At 35.9% G+C, this 24,743-nt stretch overlaps 1 protein-coding gene across 2 annotated transcripts in view; it reads right to left on the minus strand.

Moving 5' to 3' along the window:
- Positions 1–24,743, minus strand: part of INPP4B (inositol polyphosphate-4-phosphatase type II B) — a 285,764-nt gene that overhangs the window by 88,075 nt on the left and 172,946 nt on the right. For both annotated transcript variants that reach the window (XM_056490189.1, XM_056490188.1), the window contains 4 exons: positions 24,595–24,674; positions 16,750–16,861; positions 14,826–14,898; positions 9,072–9,219 (listed from right to left, as the gene is read on the minus strand). In XM_056490189.1, coding sequence (XP_056346164.1) covers positions 9,072–9,219; positions 14,826–14,898; positions 16,750–16,861; positions 24,595–24,674 — 413 coding nt within the window. The remainder of the gene's footprint in view (positions 1–9,071; positions 9,220–14,825; positions 14,899–16,749; positions 16,862–24,594; positions 24,675–24,743) is intronic.

A 24,743-nucleotide genomic window follows, 5' to 3' on the forward strand; every position in this document is an offset into this window, starting at 1 on the left:
CTGCACAAACAAGCTTAGTACCCTGGGCTTTCTGTTTGGTTTTCACTCTTGCAAAGGAAGTTTCTCCTGTATCTATCCCAAAGCCACTTTGTGGGACCTGCTTTTAAGAAAAAGGAAAGATCTTAAGTCAGTCTTCAAACATTTGGAATTGTGCAGGAGAAAATGCAACAAAACCAGTTTTCCTCTGAGCATCAAGAAGAGTATTTTACTGCAATTCTTGGAAGTCTCCAAAAAGGCTTCCAAAGGACAGCTCATGCTTGCAGAAAAATTACAGAAGAAAAAGGAAAAATTGGGGAGAAGGGGTAGAAAGAGGGAGGAAAAACCAGTGAGCCTGCAGCACAAGAACACAGAGTTCACTTAATGTAAGCTGCAGATCTGACTATTAGTCAAAAAGTCTTAGCATTATGTCTTAAACAGAACAGCCACACACTGGCACAGAGATGTTTTCCCCATCACTGTTAGCTTTGCATTAGTGTGAACAGTGTTAGAATAAGCTCCATAGGTATAACTCTGCTCCTGGTGTAGGTGACAATCAAAACCAAACAGATTGCACTGGAAGCAGAATTAGAGTACTTCATTCACACACGTCCTTGAAAACATCAACATGGAAACAAAGATTACAACACATGAACTTGTTGAGAGTTTATGTTAATGACATGATTACTTTTTGCCATTTAATTGCTCCTGAAGCTGAACCAATTTAACTTTCCTCCATCATACAAACCAGCAATAATCTACCATGAAAGGATAAACCAAACATTCTCAATGACCATTTTCCTTACCAGTTTTTAGTAGCTTAACATGAGGTGTCTCTTTAAATTAAAATCTTAGTGCTTCCTTCTCAGAAAAGCATGTAAAATTTTTCAGGGTATGTGATTTTGTTTATGTGCAGTGATAATATTTTGGCCCTTAATATTTATGGTGTCTGATTTAATAGTTTTAGCAACAATGTTTGGACCTGGCTGGCTTCCAAAACTTTACTACTTCTTCTGTACAGGAATACAATATTCTATCCAAGAACTATATCCCTGCCTCTATCCAAGCTCATGCCTGGAGCTGAAGTTAAACAACAGCAGGAATAGAAACATTTTATCTCAGACTAAAACATCCAAGCAAACCCAAAAACTTATTTAACTGGCTGACTATGAGTTAACTTCACTGACACCAATAGCAATGGGAGGGGGAAACTCAAATCCCTCACTATTAATGTTAATAGGTTCTCAAGAAATATCAAATCCTGCCCCCATTACTGATGACAAGGCTGGTATTTGTTTCTTTACAGAAACACATACAAATCACTGAAGTAAAAATACAGCCTTCAATATGTCACAAAAAAAGACATATCAACAGTGCTTAAGGTAAGGGTTCAGTGCTATAGCAATCTAGAGCACATTCAGCATGGAAACCTTAAAAGACTACATTTGCTGATTTTTTTTTTTCCATTTAAAAATACAATAAAATAAAAAAATAAGAAAACAGGATTATATGACAGACACTCAGAAAATAGCCTTGTTGCACACTTCATTTCTTTATTATTTTTTCTAATGGAATTATAGAAGATTGAGGATTTAAATAGAATTTATGTCTAGTGGTTTGTTTACAGTTTGTCATAGCTGTTGTTGACTCAATATACAGTTCTGAGTTATGGATGAAAAGAGAGTTGTCTTTTCTATATCTAAACTCCAACAACTATTCTCCATACTACCAAGCTTTATCATTATTACATGAAAGGCCTTTTCCAAAAGTAAACAAAGTGGAAAAAACATAATATTTTTCATCCTTGGAAGTTTATAGTTCGTACTAATACTCTCAATTTTAGAAATTCTAATAATATTTTAATACTTTTCTGACAACTTATTTCATTGAATAACTTGACCAGTAATTTAACAGTAATTGTGTCAAACAACAATGGTGCTGTAAAAAATTAATTGGTTCTACAGAGGGCAAATCAGTTACTGATCCAACTTTTCAATGCATCTGTGGAACTTTGAATAGCTTTTCAACTGAACAGGAAGCTTAGAGCAAACTATGTGTTGATAAAATAGAGCTATGTATCATCTTATCCCCTCACTCCAAATCTTCTTTTCAAGTCTTTTCCAGATGATTGCTCTCATCACTGTGACAGATTTTGTCCTCTGCATCAACTTAAGCTCATCTTACAGAATGAAATTTGTCTAGAGCTGTTTGTCTTGGGCTTGCTGTTCAGCTCCTCAAATTGCCTCCTTCACAGTCTTTTCTGTCCCTGCCCAGTGGGAACTCCACCCAAGAACATGTCTGAGCTTCCAGTGTCTCCTGCCTTCATTAATCACTGCATTCCTTGGTGGCCTTGGTGTAATCTTCTCCTGTTTGTATCTAACCAGAATGTGGATTTAAACAGTCTGCCCCATTCCTCATTCTCCACCTTAAATATTAGCTAATTAGCTAATAATTAAGTCTGTTTTAGTTACATTCTGGTTTTCACATGCATTCTTTCCTTTGGTAGACTAACTGTGTTCCAAGAAGTCCATTATCAAAAAATGGCTGGGAACCCAGCCAGATGAAGGCTCAGATGAATATTCTATCTTTGATTTACCAACTCATGCTTTTTTATTTTTGAGAGCACCTTAGAAGCATGATTACAGTAAACCACTGAAAGTACCTGAAAGAGGCACAAATGAATTTCCTGTATGATTCATGTTGGTAATTTTTACTTAAAGAGCTCCTGCTTTGTGCCATGCACTCTAATGACAGCAGTAACAGAAAAAGATTTGCTCATCACTTTGGATACAACAGCTTAGAAGTCTGAAGGAGGCATATTCAGTGCTAAAACACAACCCCCTGATTTCTGTAGGGAGCACTTTGAATGAGTGGTATGCATCATGTTGCAAAATTATTTGGAGGAAGTCCCAGTATTGAAATCATGTTTCTAATGAGCTTGTTTCTGCAAAGCTGCTACTGACAGCCCAGACACCAGTGTGGACTGCACAGTGAAAACCTGTGGACAGTGACAATAAACCAAAATAATGCACAACATCAGCAAGATATTAACATGAGCAAGAGGAGTTAAAAGGGGGCAGTCCCTCAAAGAACTTGCTTGGGTGTGATTACTCTGTCTGAGAAAAGCAGAAATTGCCACTTGCATCACTAAGGACACAGCACAAATCCTGACAAATTGAAAGATGAAGTTGAAAAGATCAGTGCAATTAAAAGGAGTTAGTTAAGAGAATATATGATAAAAGCACATAAACCTAAAATGCTGTATGAAGACCAAGAAGCAATTTTTTATACATACAGCTTCAGAAATCCAATGATGTGATTCCTAGTGAAGGAAACATGACAAATTCGAAACCTAAAAAATGAAGTGATTTTGGCCTCCACCAAGCAAAATTGGCTTCTGAAATCTACTTCTGCAAAACATCAGAAGCAAAGAGTTTAGAATGATTCAAAACAAGATGAGACATTTCTGCAGATTATATTTGCAAAACTTCTATAATATTATAACAGCATAAAAATTCTGAATATTTATCAAGCAGGAGCTTTGGAGTAAATATACACCATAAGCTTTGGGATAAGACTCAATCACTCATAAGTAAAGGAAGCTTAGAAGATTCTAAGGAAAAGAGCACAAGAATTATTTTTCTTAACAAAGTTCACTTTAAAATGTATGGATAACCGTTTCATCTTTTTTTTTTAAACTGAAGCAGATAAAATTACTCTCATTTTTCTTTGCTACAAGATATGCTTCTGTGATATATAGGCAATAAACTCCAGACAAGCAATATAACATTCCCTACAGAAATAAAATAATCCTAGTTTTTTCACTCTATTGTTGCCAAAACAGGCAAATGATTAAGGAGGAGTTAATCCAGTCTGGAGAGAAAAAAAAAAAAAAAAAAAAAAACAAAACAAAAAAAAACAACAACAAAAAAAAGGAACAATAATTAAAAAAAAAAAAAACCAACAAAAAAACAAAAAAACAAACAAACCCAAAAAAAACCCCAAACCAAAATAAAAAAAAACAAGCATATTTTTCTTTCTTTACTATTCATTTTGTTTTAGAATCTCTTGGAAACAGTTGCCCTTTTTGTCTCCTTACAGAATTTGCCAAAGTTATTTCAGGTTTTGGTAAGCCTGACCTGACAGGCAACTAAAAACATGGATGTAGGGTGTGCTTACCTTTTGCAATGCCCTGAACAGCTGTTTAGAAATAAACAAAGCAAAGAAAACAGACAAAAACATCCCACCAGGACTGCATGAGCAAACTACCCACCACAAAAAAGGCAAAACATACATTTGAAAATATCTTAAAGCCTATATATGTGATGAGAATAGACTGGGGTTTGTGAAGCCATAGGAATTTTATACTGTTTTAAAGAGCTGAAAAATTTAAGTTTTTTTTTTAAATTTCTATCCACCACCATCCCCTTTCTATTATACAAAAGTGTTGACAATATTTAAGCTAAATTAAATCATTTCTCCCTTCCTGCCTTAAGATCATTTCCCTACCATTGCAGCCTTAAACTCTTTCCCTGCTAAACTCTCTCCCTTCCTTGGATATATTAATACTTGGATTTATCTTTCAAAACCTCAGCATCTTCAAAGAGCATGATCATTTGGGGTTAATTGTATGATTTGCATTTAATAGGAGAGGATAATTCTCCTGCATCAAACAATTGCAGAGTCTCAGATTCAGTAATACTTAGAATGAGATCTGTGAAATTTACACTTTTATCCTAAATTATATTTTAGTAAGTAGCAGTAGTGTCTAGAACTGTTTTAGGGTTTTTTTTTGTTTGGTTATTTTTCAATTTTGATTGTTTCATCAGAATACAGTGGAATCAGCTTAAGACAATATTGCTTCAGTTCCACGACATGAGCAAAACCATTTTACTTTCACTGTTTACATTTAAAACTTTATTTCCTTATTTCAGCTTGGAGTCATATATGTGGCAGGATTAATCAGATTATTTATTGAACAATTACTCAACCATTCAAACAATTCCCAGGTTTCTGCTTTCCTTTTTCCCTCAATTTATGAATCAGAACGCATCATTTCAAATACAGAAATCTCTCTACAGGATCTCTGTGACACAAGCAACATTATAAAACCCTACAAAACTTTTTTTAGTCACCCTAATGCCTTAAGTGACAGGAAGTGACAAAATTTTTTACTTCAATTTTGCATTTTTTCACCATATTGTGAGAGGCTCTAATTTGCTCAATATGGACTTCCTTATGGAATAAAACATCTGGGAGTCTTAGTAACCTTTGCTAACTGATACTGAATGATTTCACTGGAGTCTTAAAACTTGTGTGGGTCTTGCAAAAAAAGCCTTCTCTCAGAGGGCAGTCTCAATATAGAAGGTAAGAATAGAACATAGAATGTATAGAATTTTATAGATTCAGACTGCTGAATTCCAGGTAATGTTATGTAGAGGTAGCTGTCACAAGAAAATCAGGTGATGTTCCCTCCATTCCAATGCAGTACAATTTTAAACATCCAAAATCAAATTAAAATCCAGAAAATTGTACTTAAGTCACCGATTAAAGCCCCCCTTTAGACTTTCACAGAGGCCATATCTTCCAAAATTGGTTGTGAACAGTAAAATCAAGAGGAGATAAAATTATGCAGTGTTCACTCATTGCAATATTTTATCCTTTAGTTTAGAAATTAACAGGGTTTTAAACTGATCTTTTCTGATGAGGAGAAATGTCTAAACACTGTTTACAAAAGTCAAGCTATACTTATGTTCATATACTTATGTTCCTATACTTATGTTCCTTTATGCAGCAACTGATGGAGAATAAGAAGAGAAAGGTTTCACATCCTTTTTGATGCATGATGAGGTAAATACTGCATTCATATGCATTTGAGCTACATTTTGCAGATAGGTTTGGGAACTTTTCAAGTGTTGAAAACAAAGTACTTACAAGAAACAAATGTTGTGAAAATCCTTAAGTGGATAAGCATAGTAGCAGTGTCTCTCTGAATGTGGTTGGTTCAAATATCTTCAGAAGTCATGGTAAGTTTACCCAAAATCACTTCTATTAAATGCTATCACCTCTTACCAATACAACACTTTTGCTATGTCACTGCTCAAAAACAAGCCCAGTAAATACCAACATCCAAATGTCAAAAAAAAAAAAAAAAAAAAAAAAAATCAAAGCCTACTCCTAACACATGGCATGTAATTAGCCAGGGGCTCCATTTCTCAACAGAGGTTGTGTAATAAGGGGAAGTAGAAAAAAAAAGGTATTTTTCAGACAGTCTGAACGTTGTCATTGTTATGAAAAAAATAAAGTACAGACTGCATAGATTTGCACCAAAAAAAACCCCTAGTGTTGATGGGACAGGACAGTCATTTCTGATGCAGGAGAAGGCTTGTGTGTGTGCTTTGTATTCTGAGGAGAGGGTTTAAGTTCAGTAATTTATATTTGAAATTTGCTTATGAGTTGTGATCAGAAATTGCCAAATTCAAGTAGAGGTGGAACTTCCCTTCAGCCAAATCTCTTGCTGGGCTGATCCATTTACACCAGTTGCACCTACAACTCCAAGCTTCAATGGTATATGTCAATCAACTTTCTGAAAAAGTATTATAAGCTAAGACATTTTTTTATAATCATTAGGTTCAATGAACCACTTGGCTAATCTTGCATGACACATGTAAAATGTCTGGACCAGATTTGTGTAAAGAAATATTAAAAACAAGAAAGGACTTATTAGAACACCTCAAAGTGGAAACAAATAATTTTGTAATAAAAACCAGCAAAGCAGTCTGTATGACCCTTGCTAGAACAATAAACATTGCCATACAGCTCCTACTAAAATTTCTTCCAATGAGGTTTGAAGGATAAAATCTTTAATTCATGCATTTCTTTAAAAACATTATTTCATGTTGAAATCTGAAGTTAAATACCCTTAGAGGTTACACATTTCAAAGCATCGTGTCGGTAAATGAAGAGTTTGGTTAACAATGAACACTGGAGTTTTATCAAGAGATAAACAATCTTAAGACCTGTGAGAAAAGGGAATTTAAACTACAATTTATAATGAATGCTGAATAGGATTAACTCTTAGTGTATATTTTTCTAGGTAATTGCTTCAGACCTGACTATATTGAAGCTCCAATAAAAATAAAATTAAACAGGCTTAGTATGATAAGAAGTGGCTTCTGAGACAAAAATATTTATCCTTTTATAGTAACTGGGGGAAAAAGACAAAGAGAAGAATACTTCAGAAGAGAATAGCCTGAAGATGGTGCAGTGTATGTTTTGTGTGACCTCAACACCTAATACAGCAGCATCCTCCTCACACATTTTACTAGATTACAAGTGTAAGGACTCCACAAGAACACACATCTTCACAATTATTTTGAAAAGGAAAGCCCAGACAAAGCTGAAGCTTCAACCCACACACTCATATGATGATAGATGACACAGATGCCCCTATTCCCACCATCTGCTAGTATTCTAGTGTTGTTGCTCCTTTCAGTTAGTCTTGTATCCTCTCCCAGACTATATCAATCACTTTGCCTCTCTTTTTTTCACACCCACACTTTCAACTAGGCTTGAACAGCTCAACCACATTGGCAATCAGGAAAATCAGAAGCATTTATCTCAATCTTTGTGCTACTTCTGTTTCTTTCTCAAGTCTTTTTCTTTATTTTGGTGAGGAGAAAACCTCACCATGGTGATTTTTTTTACTACGAGTTTATCCAGGGAGGTGAATTCTATAATATGAAATAACAACAAGGGCTATTACTTGCATTATGCCTTTGGAGAGAATAACACAGTAGTAGTAAAAGTGGTTAAAGTAATCCTCTAACATTTAAAAGGCATTTACCCGTGGGGCAAATGAAAATATGGGAAGTGCATGAACTGTGAGAGTCAGCATAATCTATTTTTATTGCTTACTAAAAAAAACCCTTGCACATAAGTATTCTCAAACAAGATGAGGCCATAAATGCCTAAACACAGTACTAAATGAATAAAATAAAGTATTATAACAATTCATAGGACTTTTATAACCCATCATCACCACGCATAAGTATGTATCAGTCCACTGACTTTATTAAAATCAAGATTCCAGTCTCCCACATGCTGTTCTGTTGGCATAAAAACATAATACAGAAGCAACAGATGGGGTGAATAAAAAAAGAAGCCCCATATTGCAGAACAATCAACCTCTGTAAACCACAACAGGAAGGAATTGCCTGAAAGTGCACGGGATGGCTTTGGGATGCAACACTAGGTCACAGCATTACTCTTGGACATGAGACATAGATGTCCTTCTGTGTGTGAAGCAACTTTCATAAAGAAGGAGGCAATGTCTTCCACATCATCATCATTGAAAAAAGAAAGCATTGTCTTCTGGGTAGCCCTGGGCTACTTAAAATAAAGGTGTTTCCCCAAACTTTATCAGCACAGTGTAGAAGGATTCAAGGACAGGCTGCCACTTTAATCACTGCAATGGGAAATTTGAAGTACAAAGGATTTTGGGAAACCTTGTGTTGCCAGTTCTTTTTCTCCAGGCCATACACATTGTAATGATTCTCAGAAATCTCTCCTGGTTACAAGGCCAAACATGAACTAGGGTTTCAAACAAACATTACTTTGGTATCCTTTTCTTATGCCAACTAATTTAGATTAGCTAGAGGAATGTCATTTTTATCCTCATTGCTCCTTTATTCACTACAAACTTGTCATTTTCCATTGGATAATGTTTGTCTATGTTATTAAGTCTACCCAGACACAGAGCCAAACACACCCTGTTGTTCACACCCCTGACATTTGCTGATTATTTATAAAATGTTAACGTTCCAGAATATTTATATTGTTAACCAAATGTTGGTGTTCACAGATTGAAAGTCATGACCACACTTTAGCACAGGTCATTGCTCAAAACTTATGATGTCACTGGAGTCCTAAAAATTCTGAACAGTCAATTCTGCTATTCAGTTACAACTGTGAATTCTTAGCAGCCAGAAAGTGTCCATCTCATACTTCAAATTAATATTTTTTAGCTCATCATATGGATAACTCCAAGCCAGAAAAATAAAATTTAGTAGTTACTACTGCTGCTTCTTCCTTACCTTCTCATATCCTCCTTTATGTGCAGATTTATTAGTTCTTTAGGAACATGGAAAGAGAGGGTAGTCTCAGCCATCTGTTCCCTGATCCGCATCCACTTGTTGTCAGAAGTAGGGAATCTGTACAACTTACAGACTGGGTTTCTTAACACTGCAAAGAGGAAAAAAAATAATTGCTTTACTGTGGTTATATGACTGAAAATTTATGACAATAACCTGCAAAAAATAATATAGTATTTTCCCCCTTGCTTACAAAATTAATTTTAGAACCATTAAAATTCTACTATAAACATTTACGTTTTATTTCATTTTTATACCAGCATGTGGAGGACAAAGTATTAATACTGCATCAATAAATCACATTTTACCAACAGAGTAGGTTACCTCTTAATTTAGGTCTTCAGAGTAGTGAGAATGCAGATTAGACTCTCTTTTCCTATATTTAAGCTCAAGTTAAGAAAAACAGAATGCACAAATGAACAATGAACTCAATAGAATCATCACCACTGCAGGTGGTAACCTGCTAGAACCATTCACAATTCCAATAAATTGCACAGGACTCAGAGTTCAGCTGCATCTTCCCCTTGACATGCACACACAAGTCATTAACTCAAATAGAAGGTGTGCTTCTACATTAAAGGAAACTTGACCTTCGACCATATGAGAGTTTCCTTGATCATATTGATGTGGTCAAGACACTGCCACTACACAAAAATAAATATAACAGCCCTGCCAATGTGTTACACACACTGTTTTCAGATCACTATTGCAAATCACATTTCTTGGTATTTTGGAAGATTATGCTTAAAACCCATTATGTTTTTTACTTCACAGTTTTCATATGTTGGCTACATTTCCATTCAGATCTTACAATGTTTATAATAAAGGTGTGAAATTTCTACTCTCTCCTTCCCATCTTTTCTTTTTTGCCCTGCTCCCTTTTCCCAGAAAGAATAAACAGGGGGAAGAACTGAGGGAAAAAAAAGTTCTGTTTGACTACTTGGATAAGCTTACTTGGAGATAACTGATTGTCATTTAGCACACATGTCCACAGCATCCTAACTCAGAATGACTTTGGACAGCCTTCCAAATCCTCCACTGGTACCTTTCTGTCAGCCTCCTGGAAAAAGCTGCCTTCCAGCAGGTTCCCATTGATCTGCTGCTGAGTGGCCTATAACTCAGAGGAATGCATTCCCATGTGTGTGAGCTGTGGGGAAACTGCTGCTGTCAAAATGACAGCTGCTAACAGACATTTCAATTCACAACTCCCTGACACCATTAATGCTTGTGTAGGCTGATTTATTGAGAATGAAAAATAAAAGGTACACAAACTGGCTTGTCTAGCTCAGCAATCAGGTTTTTCAATAGAAACCCTTTAGGAAAGGCCTAAAAGAAGACCAGAGATTTAAATATACTGATAATAAACCCATTGCTGGCAACTCAAAGAAAAGAGCAATGTTTAAGTTGTACTGCTCTGTATTCCCATCACTCTACTGAGATGTCTTTCATCATTACTCTGATGAAAAACTGGAAGCCTTTTTAGAGTCATTTTGCCTTTAGTTATCAGTGATTTTACTTTCAAAAACTAAATTATTACTTAACCTTCTGAAATAAGCCAGAGAGATGCTTGAAATCTCCAATTTTTGTTTACTACTAGTTCCCAAAATATCTCCACGTTCAAACATTTTCCCACACACTTTTAGAGTTTAAGGACTCTCACCATGCAGATTTAACTACAGAAAAAAGCATCTTCAAGTCCTGTGTACCTATGATCAACTTTCACAAAGTGTTCAGGCTTTATTACGTCATTTGGTTAAAATAGGCAGCAATGCATAATTCCTATTTTCCTTCTCTTTTGCTGAGATTCCTGCAATCAATAATATTAACATCCTTATCAATAATATTAACAGCTTCTGTCAATTCACAAAGCTGATACATGTCACCAATCATCTCCCATTAACAAGGTAGGGAATGCAAATTCTCAAAGTCAGGGAGAGCACAAGAAACTAAGGGCTAATTCAGGCCTGGCCTTAGACAGAAAACTGCCAAACAGATGATAATTTTGGGTTGGGTTTGTTTTTTTCTGTTGTGCCCTGATCAGTAGGGAACAGGCTGGTACAATGGCTGGGACATTTTAAATGATGATGCCCCAGACACAGAAGACTCTTTATTTTACCTTTTTATATCTGCTTCCTAAGGAGTTTATCAAAGGATTTATTTTTCCAAGAACAGCCCTTAAAATTGGCATTCAGAATCTATTACACTGAAAAATACACATTAATCTGTGAGTCTACTAATGCAAAGATGTAGCTGAAAAATCTTTGCTCCCATCTCCCCTCTGCCACCACCCAACACCTCCATCACCATCACCACCACAAGGGGAAAAAAAAAAACAAATCCCAAAAAAACCCTCAGGACTGGAGCAAGGGACAAAGAAAGCTGAAAATATGGATCCAAAGTTGAGATCTTTATTGTTGCTAGAATTATTCAACTCCTCCCTGGGTACTACCTGAATTTTCAGGTCTGAATTTTCACATAGGGATTACCTCAAGTGTGTTGTAAGTTTTTTTTAAATGGTCAAATCATATCACGATGGGTTTAGGAAGGTAATTTCATTAACAAACTCAGAAAAAAAGCCTGGGAATTTTTCCCAAAGGACCTAAATAATTCCAATATGCAATATTGCTAAAGCTTAAGATGGTCATTAAAAGCTGCACAGTACTTGATGTTTCCCTTATAAACAGAACTACTGAAGGAATGTGATTCCATAAAAATCTCAGAAGTCGCTGCCTACCAACAGTAATTAATTTCTAACTATAACAAGTTGTCGAGAACAGAATTCTAGAAAACAATAAGAATGGCAAGATTAGATTTGGCCTTTATAAAAATTAATTATTAAAATGAGTGGAAGTTTCATAAACATAATCCTTCCTGTACTTAGACAGTGATCATGATAGGCATTAAAAAAAACCAAAATCCACGAGAACTGCAGTGGTTAAAAAAGAGAAAAGCCAATTTTAAAAGCTTTTCTCTATACCACCAAGCCAAAAGCCACTGCCATGTATTTACCCATCCATATTTTTGGACACTCTCATTTTTAAATATGAAGACCTCTGTGCTTTTTATTCCATGCAATATCTTTCACATTGCTTCTCCTGAAACTAGAATAAAAAATAATAAAAGATTGAATACTCTGGTTTTATTTCTGTTCCCTATTGAACATAGATGAAAGCATATCTCTGCCATGTATTAATTTACTAACAGTAATTTATATCTTTCTTAGTAGCATAGGTATATGATGTGTATTACCTCAGGAATAATAATTACAGCTTTCTTAATTTTGCTTCATTTCAATTACTTTTATTCTCTTTTCTATTTAGAATGCAATTTGTTTACACACAAACAACTGGCAAACTCTCCAGCATTATAAATAAATAACTGAATTTTGAGGAGTAAATTCAGTCTCTTGGGGTATAGATGGAATAGTGATAAGGCTCTGAAATACACTACTCATTCCCACTCACTCAATAAGCATCTCATAACTCACTGGAGGGCTGCGAGTTCCCTATCATAAGATTTAAATTTCAGAAAAATGCCAGTGTGCTTCTCTGCCTACAGGCTTAAGGATTCACAGAGGGGTATTTTTTTCAGTTTCATCATTTTGAAGGCCTGATAAACAACAAGAAACAGAAAGTTCCAGTATATATACAACAGTATACACATGTACTGAATGTGTATGTATATAGAATGCATGCTGCTCTGGGGGTAGTTCTGTATGAACACAGCAGGGAAAGCAGTGCTGATGTTATCAGGTTCCCTGACACTTCTGCACAGGTACCCACATGAGAAATCCAGCCTGTCTCCAGGCAACACAGACAGCCTTAATCCACAGGAAGCCCAGCCACAGTGGCATGCTGGGCTACAAGTCTGATGGGTTGGGGAAAAAGGCTGCCAGTATAAAAGGAGAGCTAATATTTTCTAAGAAAGGAAATCGGGAATCCAATAAAAAGAATGGCACTGACAAAACCTGGAACCAGTGCCTGGTGTCAGCAGGAAAGTGGAGGTGATGCTGGGTGAGAAGAGAAAGTCACAAGTACAGGAAACAGACTGAAGAGTAATTATTTATCAGAACAAACTTCCTGTGAGTGCAAACTCTTTCCAATATCCTGCATGCTGTCATTTCTTGCATATGCACCTGCAGCTCTGTTCCTTCCCCTTGATTCTTTAAAAAAAAAAATAAAATAAATGACAGAAAAGAAAAAGCCCCTCACAGTATGTTTGACTTTATAAACACTACTGTTGGGTGGAGTTTGGTTTTATATTGTGTTTGTATTGAGAATAATAAATGTGAAAACATTGTCTAGATACACTATACAATCACCTGTAAATATTCCTGACAAATTGATCTAGACTTCAATACTCCTAAAACCAACATCTTACACCTTGGAAGTTCCAACAAAATACATTCATAACCTACAGCATTTTCCCATACAAAAGAACTCAACAAAAAGCCCCAATCAAACCCACACAATGGAGGAAAAAAAAAAAAAAAAAAAATTGGCCATGAATCAATAGAATTCTCTGAACAGAAATGCCATTTCTTCAAGTCCCCCTAATCTGGGTGACACACAGAATCAGAATCAAAGAACTGCACAGAGTTAGACCAAATCCTTCAGCTGGCTCTGTATCTTGTCTCCAAGAACAGCCATAAACAGATACCTAGACATGCAAGATACCCTCCTTGCCTCCAGCCATTTCCAGTTGAGGAACTTCAGGAGCCAGATGTAGTTTCTGTACATTCAGTAATTCTCAATTAACATCTTGCTTACTTTGAATTGATGAAAATAAATAGTTCTGTAGAAAAAACTTTTCTGTTTCTCATCTACTTTCAACAACTCACAGAAAAAAATTATAGTATTCATGCATTTATAGAAGAACTTAATTTTTGGAAGTTTTTTGTGCTTCCTTCAGACTGCAAAGCTGATTCAATAAGTCTGCCCTATCAGAGAAGTCAGATGAAAAAGTTTCAGTAAAGGTTTTAAAAGGTTATAAAACTTCAGTAACATTCCTCCTCAACTGTATGCAGCGGACACAGAATTCTTGACAGGGCTGTGGTTTCAGATGACCCACATAACTTATTTGTGACATTGTTACTGCAGAGTAATGGAGATTCATAAACTTAGGCTAATAAAAGTTTTATGGCACAGCATATCAGCATGTAATATTTCTCAGCATAATGAAAGAGAAATAGATCTAGTTTAACACCATGCACTCAAGCCCAGAGTTGACCTAGAATTGAGAATGCTTTGCCAACAGCTCCCTTCATTCTAGGACAGATGGTTTCCAGATCAAACTGGAACTACCCCTTCATCAGCTATGAGAGATGGATTGTCCTGGGTATTCACTTACAAATAATGCACAATTATTTAACAGAATGCCATGCAATGACATGACACAAACTTATGATGTTAATTCCATGCCCATGGAAGTCACTGACAGTCTTGAAAACCATTGAACAGTAAAGATGTGGGAGATGCAGATTTCAGCTCTGCTTCAGAAAGCATAATTGACACGTATTTCTTCAAACTTCTCAGTAAAATGATAATGTCACATATGTATAAAACACTAAAATAGTGAACTTAAACATCTGTGCAGCATTTGAACAGATATTTATGAGCACTGCCACAAATCTCTGTGGTTTCTTCAGGACCTGACAGCATTGCAAGAGCCATTTCTTACAGATGCTGGAGCTCTCACCTGCGTTTAAGGAGGGCAGGTTTTCTTTCCCACTTATGCCTTCAGTGGCTGTACACTCACGAACCAATGCACACTGCAAGAGAAATACAACCACAAATGTGACACATTAGAGAGTATGAAATAAATCCATGGCAGTTTATAAAAGGCAGGCTGAAAACCATCACTGATAATAATATAAACTTCCCAAGGCTTAATGATAATTTACATTTTCATCTTTATATTTCTGTTCCAAGATATTGTAACGTAATCAGAATTGTAGGCAAGAAAATTACACACTATTATCAGTTGTTCCATAATAAAACAGAAATGCTTCCTACCAGTATAATGGCAGAAATATCGAGAGATATTAATAGTTCAGCTTAATGAGTAAGTTTTACTGTAAGAATAAGGCACTTTTAGTTTAAAACAATTTCTGACAAGTTTTGTGCTTTCAAAGAGGTTTCTTTAGGCAAAGCAGTTTTCACATGCACAGTGCAAAGAAACACTTCATTAATTTTTAAACAAGGGAAAAGTAGGAAGCAGAAAAAAGTCTTTAAAATACACTCACACTTTGTGATTGAAGTAATTTGTTATACAAGTGAACTGGAATATTGCTTTGATAGGATTAGTGCATTAAAGGATAAAAAGTTTATGGAAAAATCAGTGTACACCTACTTTAAATGTAGCATGACATATTTTTAATGCTCCTCTATCCCTAGCCAGTAAACAAATGGAGTCTCTAAAGGTGACAGGGATCTCTGCTCCCAGGGCTTCCCCAGTTCCTAGAAGCTCAGTGGAGAACTTAAGGCAGAGAGCAACACAATGTACTGTCTACCAGGTGATACCTGAAAATGAATTTAACCATCACCTTCGTCTTCCATGAGATATTCCTGCACATAATTTATCTAAAAGTGAGCACACCCAGTTCAAAACTTATTTATTTTATATAAATTCAATAACTCACAATTGCATCCTCACTATCAACATGTAAACCAAGACTGTGCCTCAACTGATTTGTACAAACCAAGAACTCCTTTAAAGACTACAGAAAATACATCTGTCATGAGTCTGGTCTCTCTTTACAAGTATTAGAAACCCCTAGAAAGATGCTGTTAAAGTCTTCTGTCTCCCCAGGCCAGACACAGCTCCATAATTACATCTCAAATAATTGCAAGGAGTCTTGTTCCACATTTTGAAGTGGAAGAAAAGCAAAATAAAAGAGAAGGCTGAAAAAACAGCTCATGTTGCCTATACTGTGCAAGTTTTACAGTTCAGAATCAGGAATATTTCACAGCATTTTTTGGCTTTTTGGAGCTGGTCCCACTCACCCACTGTTTTAAAAAGGCATTGAAGTCCTTTCAGATAAGTGGTGGAAAAAAGGTTGAAAATCTACCCTGAGAATTTGACCCAAAAGCAGACTGGCTTGGCTAAGCAGAAAAGATATTGAAAATAATGTCCTTTTATAAAAAAATACTTCCAAAAAAAAAAAAAAAAAAAATGCAGATGAACCTGCCTCTCTCCAAGGAAATTCACCTCTTTGGTTTTCCTACCATTCTTCCCAGCTTTTCAGCATTGTGGGCACAGACTACACATAAAAATCACCATGAAAAGGACTTCAAGGGCAGAAAGCAGAGCAGCTATCCAAGGGAAAAAGAAGCTGTACTTATGGCTCCTCTCTGGACAGTTTTTCATCACAAGTGATCAAATACATTCAGTTGAGAAAAAATAAGCTTTTTTTTCTTCAAGAAGGAAAGGGGCTAGGAAACTCAGATTAGACTATGACTCTGTATATTTTTATGAGGTTTTTTTTTCAGTTGAGGGAGATAAGTGTACTTAATCCAGAAATTTTGTTTTAATTTCTTAACAAAATTTGGTCATTATTATTTTAGACATCTGGTACAACTGATCATTCTAATTAACTTTGTGCAATAAACTGAGTTTCTACCTTTTGATCCTGGGTATCTGCTGTGATGTGGTCTGTTTCCCCCTCCTCTAGTTCTCCCATCTTCACAAGATTGACTTCAATAGTACCAACTGTCTTTCCACCATCAGATGTTCTGGAAAAAAAACCAAAACAAACAAACAACCCATGACACTGGGTCACTTGCAGCATCAAATTCTTTCAATTAAAATATTGTCAGTAAATATTTAGTCCCCTCTCCATTCTGTAAAGCTACAGTCACCTCTACTGAATTGGTTATTTACCATCACAAACCAAATTTTGACAATGAGGCAACTTCTTCAGTACAGTGAAAATTTTCATCACAGAACTGAGGATGAGTAATTGTTATAAGTGGTGCATGAATCCATGAATACTGCCAACTTTTCATTCTAGACCTTATTCTGTCTGTGGACCATTGGATAAAGGGCTGTAATACTGCATCAATATTCCACTTAGGATCTGAAAAGTACATGGCTGTTTCCTAACAATCTGCAAAGAAAGGAGATACTCAGTGTATTAGTAAAACCCCTACAAAACCAAAACAACAAAACTAATCTGAGTATCACTTTCCCCTTTGTAATCCCTCCACACTGTAATTATTCAGAATTCATCCCATTTCTTGAACTATATGGGAACAGTAGTACAGTTCCAGGTGAATTCCTTTATTATCATCTCCACAAATAGTTTACTTCCAATAAATAAAAATAATCCCAAAAAACAATTCAGATGTATATCATCAAGAAAAAAAATATCATTGACTACATTTTGGAAGAGACAAGAGTTTAAACTCCAGAAAGGTACCAAATGTGCTTCATCTTTCACTGGCAGCACAGATCAAGGTTAATGGCACAGTCTATCCCCCCTGGCTTATTCTGAACAGCTGGATTTTTTGAAAGGAAGGAAAGAAGAGTAACTGACTATTTCATAATAATGAGGAAAGGGTAACAAAAGGCACCAAGCAAAAATAGGCAAAAGGAAATGATGAAAATAAGTTCAGCAGAACTACGAAAGCACAGTGAGGAAGGATAATCAAAACAAATGTGCTTGGTGCAATACTGTGTATTATCTGAGCAGTGAAAATGAAGAGTGATGAATTGGGAAAAAAGAACACATAGAAAAGTTCAATGTTATAAAATCATAAAATCACAGAATTATTGAATATGCTGAGTTGGAAGGGACCATTATAATCACCAAGTCCAACTCCTATGGTAAAATGTCAAAAAATAGTCACCTCCAAGCTATCAAATTAAATAATTATTTTGATTGCAAACCACTAGGCTTTAATATGCACTCAGTAGAATACATTAATCTTGCAACTATACAAATCTGATCTTCTATAAAACCTTGCAAAATAAACATAATTTCTTCATATTTTACATGTGTAAAACTTCATTTGCTCTGAGCCAAATTAATTACTTACAATAAAGAAACAATTAAAAGTGAACCAGTTCCAGACAGCTTTGCAATTGAAGAAGCCTATATTAATTAACAAAGTATCTAGAAGAAAGGCAGTAAGATGTCCAAATGGTGCTTATGAGCAGAAATACATAATAATTTTGAAATGCATGAGAACAACTTGAGGACCTTGAATGAAGAACTTTCCCCTGAGTTGCTACAGCCTCATGGTTTGACTTAACTCCTTTTCTCCTTCTAGTGTCAAACCAGCACCCAAACCAGTGTGTCAACAAATGGACTACAGCCTTCCCAAGCAGAAAGGGAATAAATACATCAGATGTCAGCAAACCACATATATCTTTAAAAACCAAAGTGTGTGGTTATAAGACTGAAAGTTTTTCAACAGCTTAAGGTGTTCTGATCAAGGAGTCAAGTGAATAAACTGATTTACTGTTGATCCAGTAAAATAAAACGGAAATACTACATACACTTTCCCAGTCCTTGTCTCTTGTTATTTAGAATGCTAAATACTCTCCTTCTGCAGCTTGGCCTCAGCATGACAGTGAGTACTGCATTGCTTGCCTGCTTGAGGAGCAATACGTATTTTGTATGGGTTTCAAAACAGTGATTGATCTCATTTCACTTTTACATCTTTTTTAATTATTATTTTCTTATCAAAATCACTCCTGTTCTGGTCTAATACATACGTAATATTAATCTGAAACATGCATTCCCTGCAAAAGAAGGTAATGCAACACAATAAACCACACAGTGGAACTTGTTGCATTGTAGTTGCAATTCTTTCTCCAGTTCTTATCTTCCCACACAGAAATATGAAAACACAATTTAATAAAAAAAAGCCAACAACAACAAAACCAACAAATCCCCAAACCAAAGTTTCCTTTGAATTCTACAGGCATATAAATCAACAAAAAGCTCTATAAATGCCCAGGGTAAAACTGCTGTGAGCACTGTCAGACTCTGTTTTTAAAACACCAGCAGCACATGACAGTCTGCAAGTAGACATGTCAGGCATTTCAAACTTTCCAGCAATATCATGAGATGAACATTCCACTTGGAAGAAAATTAAAAAAGAGAAATAGAAGTGATGCAACTGGAAAAATTAAAAAAAGCTTAGTGATCATTCTCTATTGGATAAAAACCTGTATAATTTTACTTTGCACTGACAATATTGAGAACACACACTCATCCATGTGCACACCTTTGCCTGCAGAGATGTGAAGAGAATCTCACACATACACAGTGTTCAACAGAGCATCAGCAAAATAATTAATTGGTTTTAGGATACTTAGGATGGAATTAGCTTATTTGCTGTGGTTTAATAAAGCCAAGAAGGACACTGCACCCACATGGTGCAGTGAAGATGATCCTGCATCAAATTGCTCCCAGTCATAAGAGAGGGAGCAATTGTATATAGCAAGTGCATATATACATACATTTGTATATATATATATCTATATATCACTAAATTGCATGAGCAAGTGTATATATATGCACTATATCCCCATATATGCATCTTGACAACCTGCAAGGGTGAGTTGGGATGGGGGATACTGCAAAAGAATAAAATTGGTGTCAATGTAAGAAGCCCATACATGGCACAAAATCCAGCTGGTTTATGAAGCTGGGAAATTGCTGATAATTTTTAGCACCCTGGGAAAAGGAGCAGCAATCATCTAATACTTCTTGACAGAGCACCTGCACTTGAGATAGATTTCTGTACAATTCCAAGTCCTTAAGGATCCCCAGGTCAGTATCAGTTCCCTCAAATCTGAGGGAAGGAGACTCAGTAACTCCATGAGCAGCAGGAATTTTTTCCCACCTTAGTACTTCTGGCCATAAAATGTTGACCAAGGCATCCAGAGAGGAAGAAGGTAACAAATTAATGATGGAAAAGTGAGTGGGCTAGATGGACTGAGAACAACAGTCATTTGCCTCCAATGCTGATCTCATGAAGTCTCATTACTACATCTTGAATATGCAAATTTAGGCCTGCTAATTGGTTCCCATGGCCATATACCTTCCTTAAAAAAAAAAAAAAATTAATAACACAAAGGAAAAAAGGAAGCAGACTTCATGTTTGTATGGCTGTGCTAATCATAAAAGACAAAGTGACTGCCTGAAAAGCAAACAGCATGACTGAGTCTAGCACGCAGCCCCTTTCTCCAGTGCATAATACACAATAAATGCAATTAGCACAGGCTAGCCTACAGATTGCCATAAAATGATTTCTCCACTGGTATAATATATTTTGATATATCCAAGCACAGAAATATTGTACTTACACAAAAATATTTATCTGTGAATTCACAGTGATGCCTATTACAACAATCAATAGTACTTTTAAGCAAGTCCACTGTAAATAATATTCTGTTGCATTCTAAGGTAAATAAAGTTTTGCAATGCTCAGTTCCTTCTGTTTTCATTATTTCATTGTACAGTTGATTAAGTTTCATGTCAGAACAAGTTTCACCTCAACTGTATTGGAGAGTTGCCTAACTTATAATGTCAAGCTATTGTTCACCAGCTTCCTGAGGTGGATGACAACATGAAGCAGCCAAGAAACAACTTTAGGAGAGAGACCAAGTTGTAGAGAGATATCAATTGAATTTTAAAAGGGAAAAACAGCTAAATATATAATATTTTACAGTCATCATTTGCTAGGGAAGTTATGCTAAGTACGTGAATGACGGCAGAAATTACTGTCCTGCTTCCCAGTTCTCTCTAGTTAAACTTTGTCAATATTACTGCTACCAAAGTGCAGTTACATGTTTTCTGGCCCACTGAACCACAAGCTGTTAGGAGGGAGGGAAATTAAGAGGACTTTCTTTCCAAAAATAGCTAAGTTTTTCTCCTCTCTTTAAAGAAAGTTCAGTCCTCTCCAAGATTACTGAAAAGAGAACTAAAATTAGACAGGCTAGACAAATACTGTCCAAGAGCTCAAGCACTGACACATGCTTAAAGCAGTCTGTGTAGTACTTGACTGACTCCCACATAACCTGTATAATCCATGCACTCCATCCTAGCTCCTGTTTGTTTAGCTCCACTGCTACAGAATTCCTGCTCACAGAGCCAAAGAATCTGAGTGGCATTGACACCACCCAGTTTCACACTGATGTACCCTAATCACACTTGTGTCAGTCTCTTAAGAGAAGCACGTCACACAGATGCACCTTTTTCTTGCAGAGAACACAAGAGAGCAGAATATCACTTTAAATTAATATTTAGTGATACATAAAAGATAATTTCACTAAATATTATCTTTTTCCTTTGCTTCTTCTTATATGTAACTAAGTGGAAATCATATCAAAATTGCCCAAGCTAAAGAGGGTCTTCCTGGAAAGAGGCAAAGTACCACCACAGGGAAAGGGGCTAATGGAAGCACTGATTGCTAGCTCTTTGCAAAAAAGCTACAGAGCTCAACTAAGAAAAAAAAAAAAACAAAACGCAATCTCAAAATATTATGCTGCTTTTAACAGAAAGGCATGGCAAAAGCTCCTCTAAATTGAACTTAAAAAATGAACCAACTAAAAAAAAAATATCAGCTTTTATTACTATATTAGCAGCCAGTACACCTAGATCTCATTTTGCAAGAAAAAAACATGTATGATTTTATTTTTTTAATTGGACACCCTATATCATATAGTCAACCTTAAGAAATATTCTCCTACTGAAAAATACTTTTTTTTCGTTCAACAGCCCATTTTATGTCATTCATCATCACAACTGTATGAGAAAGCTGGGAGCAAGTGACATTGCATTATCATTGCAAAATGAAACAGGCAAGTCTATAGAAAGCATCTCCCTTTTTATAAATTCCATATTGGAAACTTGAATCCCAAATCTCTAATAACTTAATTCCTCTGCCAATATTTGTGGTGTACCCTGAAGTAATTCTACCTAAATTGACCTTTTTGTGTTTTGATGATGAGCTACAGATCTACCAGAAACACTCAGCCACCAGTTTAGGGCACCTTTATGGAGAAGAAAGGACAACCAAAATAAAAATTTATTTTGCAGAGGTTTTGTAAGTTGTGTCCCTAATCACTATTAGAGTACAATGGCAGGAAAATGGAAATATAGAGCATGGTGTGCCAACAGTAAGAAATTGTAGACACATGCTAGCTCTCCACAAAATAGCAGAAAAATACAAGAATCTTCATTGAAAACATATTTATATTGTTACATTATACCTCAGAAGGACAATGGAAATAAATAATAACTAAAGGAAAAAAAAAAAAAAAAAAAAAAAAAAAAAAAGGAAAACAAAAAGAAAACTCATTTAAAAATTAACCAGATTCTATAATTACACCAATCTATACAGGGCACACCACAGAGCTATTTCTAGGTCCTTAAATCTCTAAATCTGGCAAAGGAGTATCTCAATCACAGGCACTCTCTGATAAACTATCCCAAGAATATCAACAAGAATTAAACAGAATTTCATGCTCTGACAAGTCCCTCGGTATATCCTTTTTCCTCCTGAGAGGTACTAATACCTCAGGGTGAAGAGGAAAAGCAAGCTTAAATTAGCAGACTGCTCTGTTAAATTGCCATTGAAGAAATGTGGATAATTTCTACTGACTTTCTGCTGAATAGCCATAATCAGAAAACAATCCCACTTTTGAAAGGCTAGGATCTTTTTTCTTAAAAAAACCTGACTAAACCCTACCATTTAATGAATCTGCAAATTAATTTAATTGGCATATTTGTCTTCTAGTGTTAGCTAAACAAAGAGGGCAATCAGGACTAAAAATATTAATTAAAAGCAAATTTTTAATCTATTTCTTATAAGTTTTCCATCAAAACTTTTTGATTACCAATTGGATGGCTGAGACAGTAAATACTCTGAAGCTGTCCTGAAGTTTTCCATTCTGTCAATTGCTGTGCCACCTGTTGGAGGCAATCTTTCAGATCAAATTTTCAACATGTTAGTTAGGGAAGCAAAGTTTATCCTAAAGAGCTAAAGACTACTTGAACTCCTGTAAGAATAGACTCTTACAGTCTCTAAGCTGGAATTCATTTACCTAGCCATCCATTCCCATAGGGAACAGTCAGTTTATAGTTTATCTAATAGAATTTTTTTTTCTTAGACAAAGTTATCTTCTTGTTAGGATGGCATTTTCTGTTTGAGAGAAAATAAAATCAAAGTATTTGGTTAATTTTGCCTTGTAAACTACACACTCATACAATTGATCTTGTTGAAATAGGAAGGCAGGTGCCAAAATACTTCAAGAAATTTCCATTTCTTAAAAATAAAAAAATAAAAAAAAATCTCTGAATGGGTCATACTTTGCTCCTTAAACCAAATTAAGGTTGTGACTGTCCCCTAGTCACAGTTTATTTCCTCTCAAAATGTTTCCTTTATAGACTCATGGAGTTTGAGCAGCTGCTCCATGAAGCTTAACTGTACCTTCCCAGTAATCCCAAATAAGCCTCCATTGCACTTGCAGAAATCAGCTCAACAAAATCCCTGCACTATATAAAGTCCTATGAATTTATTCTGAAAATCACCACCTAAAAGGTTGCCCCTAACCTTCAAAAGGTTTTGATTCGTATCTTCATCTATCTTAAGCCATGCAAGCCAGTATCAGGGGTGATAAATGATTTTTTTTCCCTTAGTGCACAGCTTTAAGATGTATCTGTTCAGCCCAGCCCTAGGTTTTGAACACTGCCCCTGACCCCTCTGCAGCTCTGTACCCTGTCACTGATTACAGTTGTATGTCACATCCCCCACAATTTCAGTATGGCTGCATACAACAATGGGTTTAGGAGACCACAAGCATCTTCACATGGGAGACACCTTCAACAACATGCCTAGTAAACAAACCAACCTGTACACTGCTAATTCTTTAAACCACACACACCAAACAAAACTGGGAATCTTATGCTCCTTTCTAAAGGAAACTTTGAATGAATATTCCCTATGCCAAGTTCCCTGCAATTCTTCCATAATTAACGATGCTATAAAATGAACTTTCCTAATCTGGCACTTGGGAAGCTCCAGGTTATAGGGTTGATATCTAATTTTGGTGTTTAATTTTGAATTTGTGCATAGCAGAATTAGAAGCACTTCAAGTTGACATTCAATACACCTGATGGAACATGGAGTTTAAAACACAGTCAAGCAGCAATCATAGAACTGTATAGGCTGGAAAAGACCTTCAAGAGCATTGAGTCCCACCATAAATCCAGCACTGCTGAGTTCACCATCAAACCATGTTCCTCAGGGCCACATCTACATGTCTTATAAATACCTCCAGGGATGGTGACCCCTCTGCTTCCCTGGGCAACCTTTTCCAGTTCTTGATAACTCCCAGATCCCTCAGCTGCTCCTCACCTGACCCTTGCCCATCTTTGTTGCCTTTGCTTGGATGAGAAATGCCAAGGGTTATTAACTCACCAGGATTTACAACAGAGGGAAACACTTACCTGAGGGTAAGGGTCAACTGCTGCTCCTTTGACTTTACCAGATCTCCTACTCTAAAAGTTGCACAGCCCAGGAAGCTTCGCTGCAAATCAAAGCAAAAGAAAACATATTCCTTCATTTTTGTTACTTCTTTAGGTCTCACACTTGAAAA

This window comes from Oenanthe melanoleuca, chromosome 4 (genome assembly GCF_029582105.1).
Source record: "Oenanthe melanoleuca isolate GR-GAL-2019-014 chromosome 4, OMel1.0, whole genome shotgun sequence".
Lineage (NCBI taxonomy): Eukaryota > Metazoa > Chordata > Aves > Passeriformes > Muscicapidae > Oenanthe > Oenanthe melanoleuca.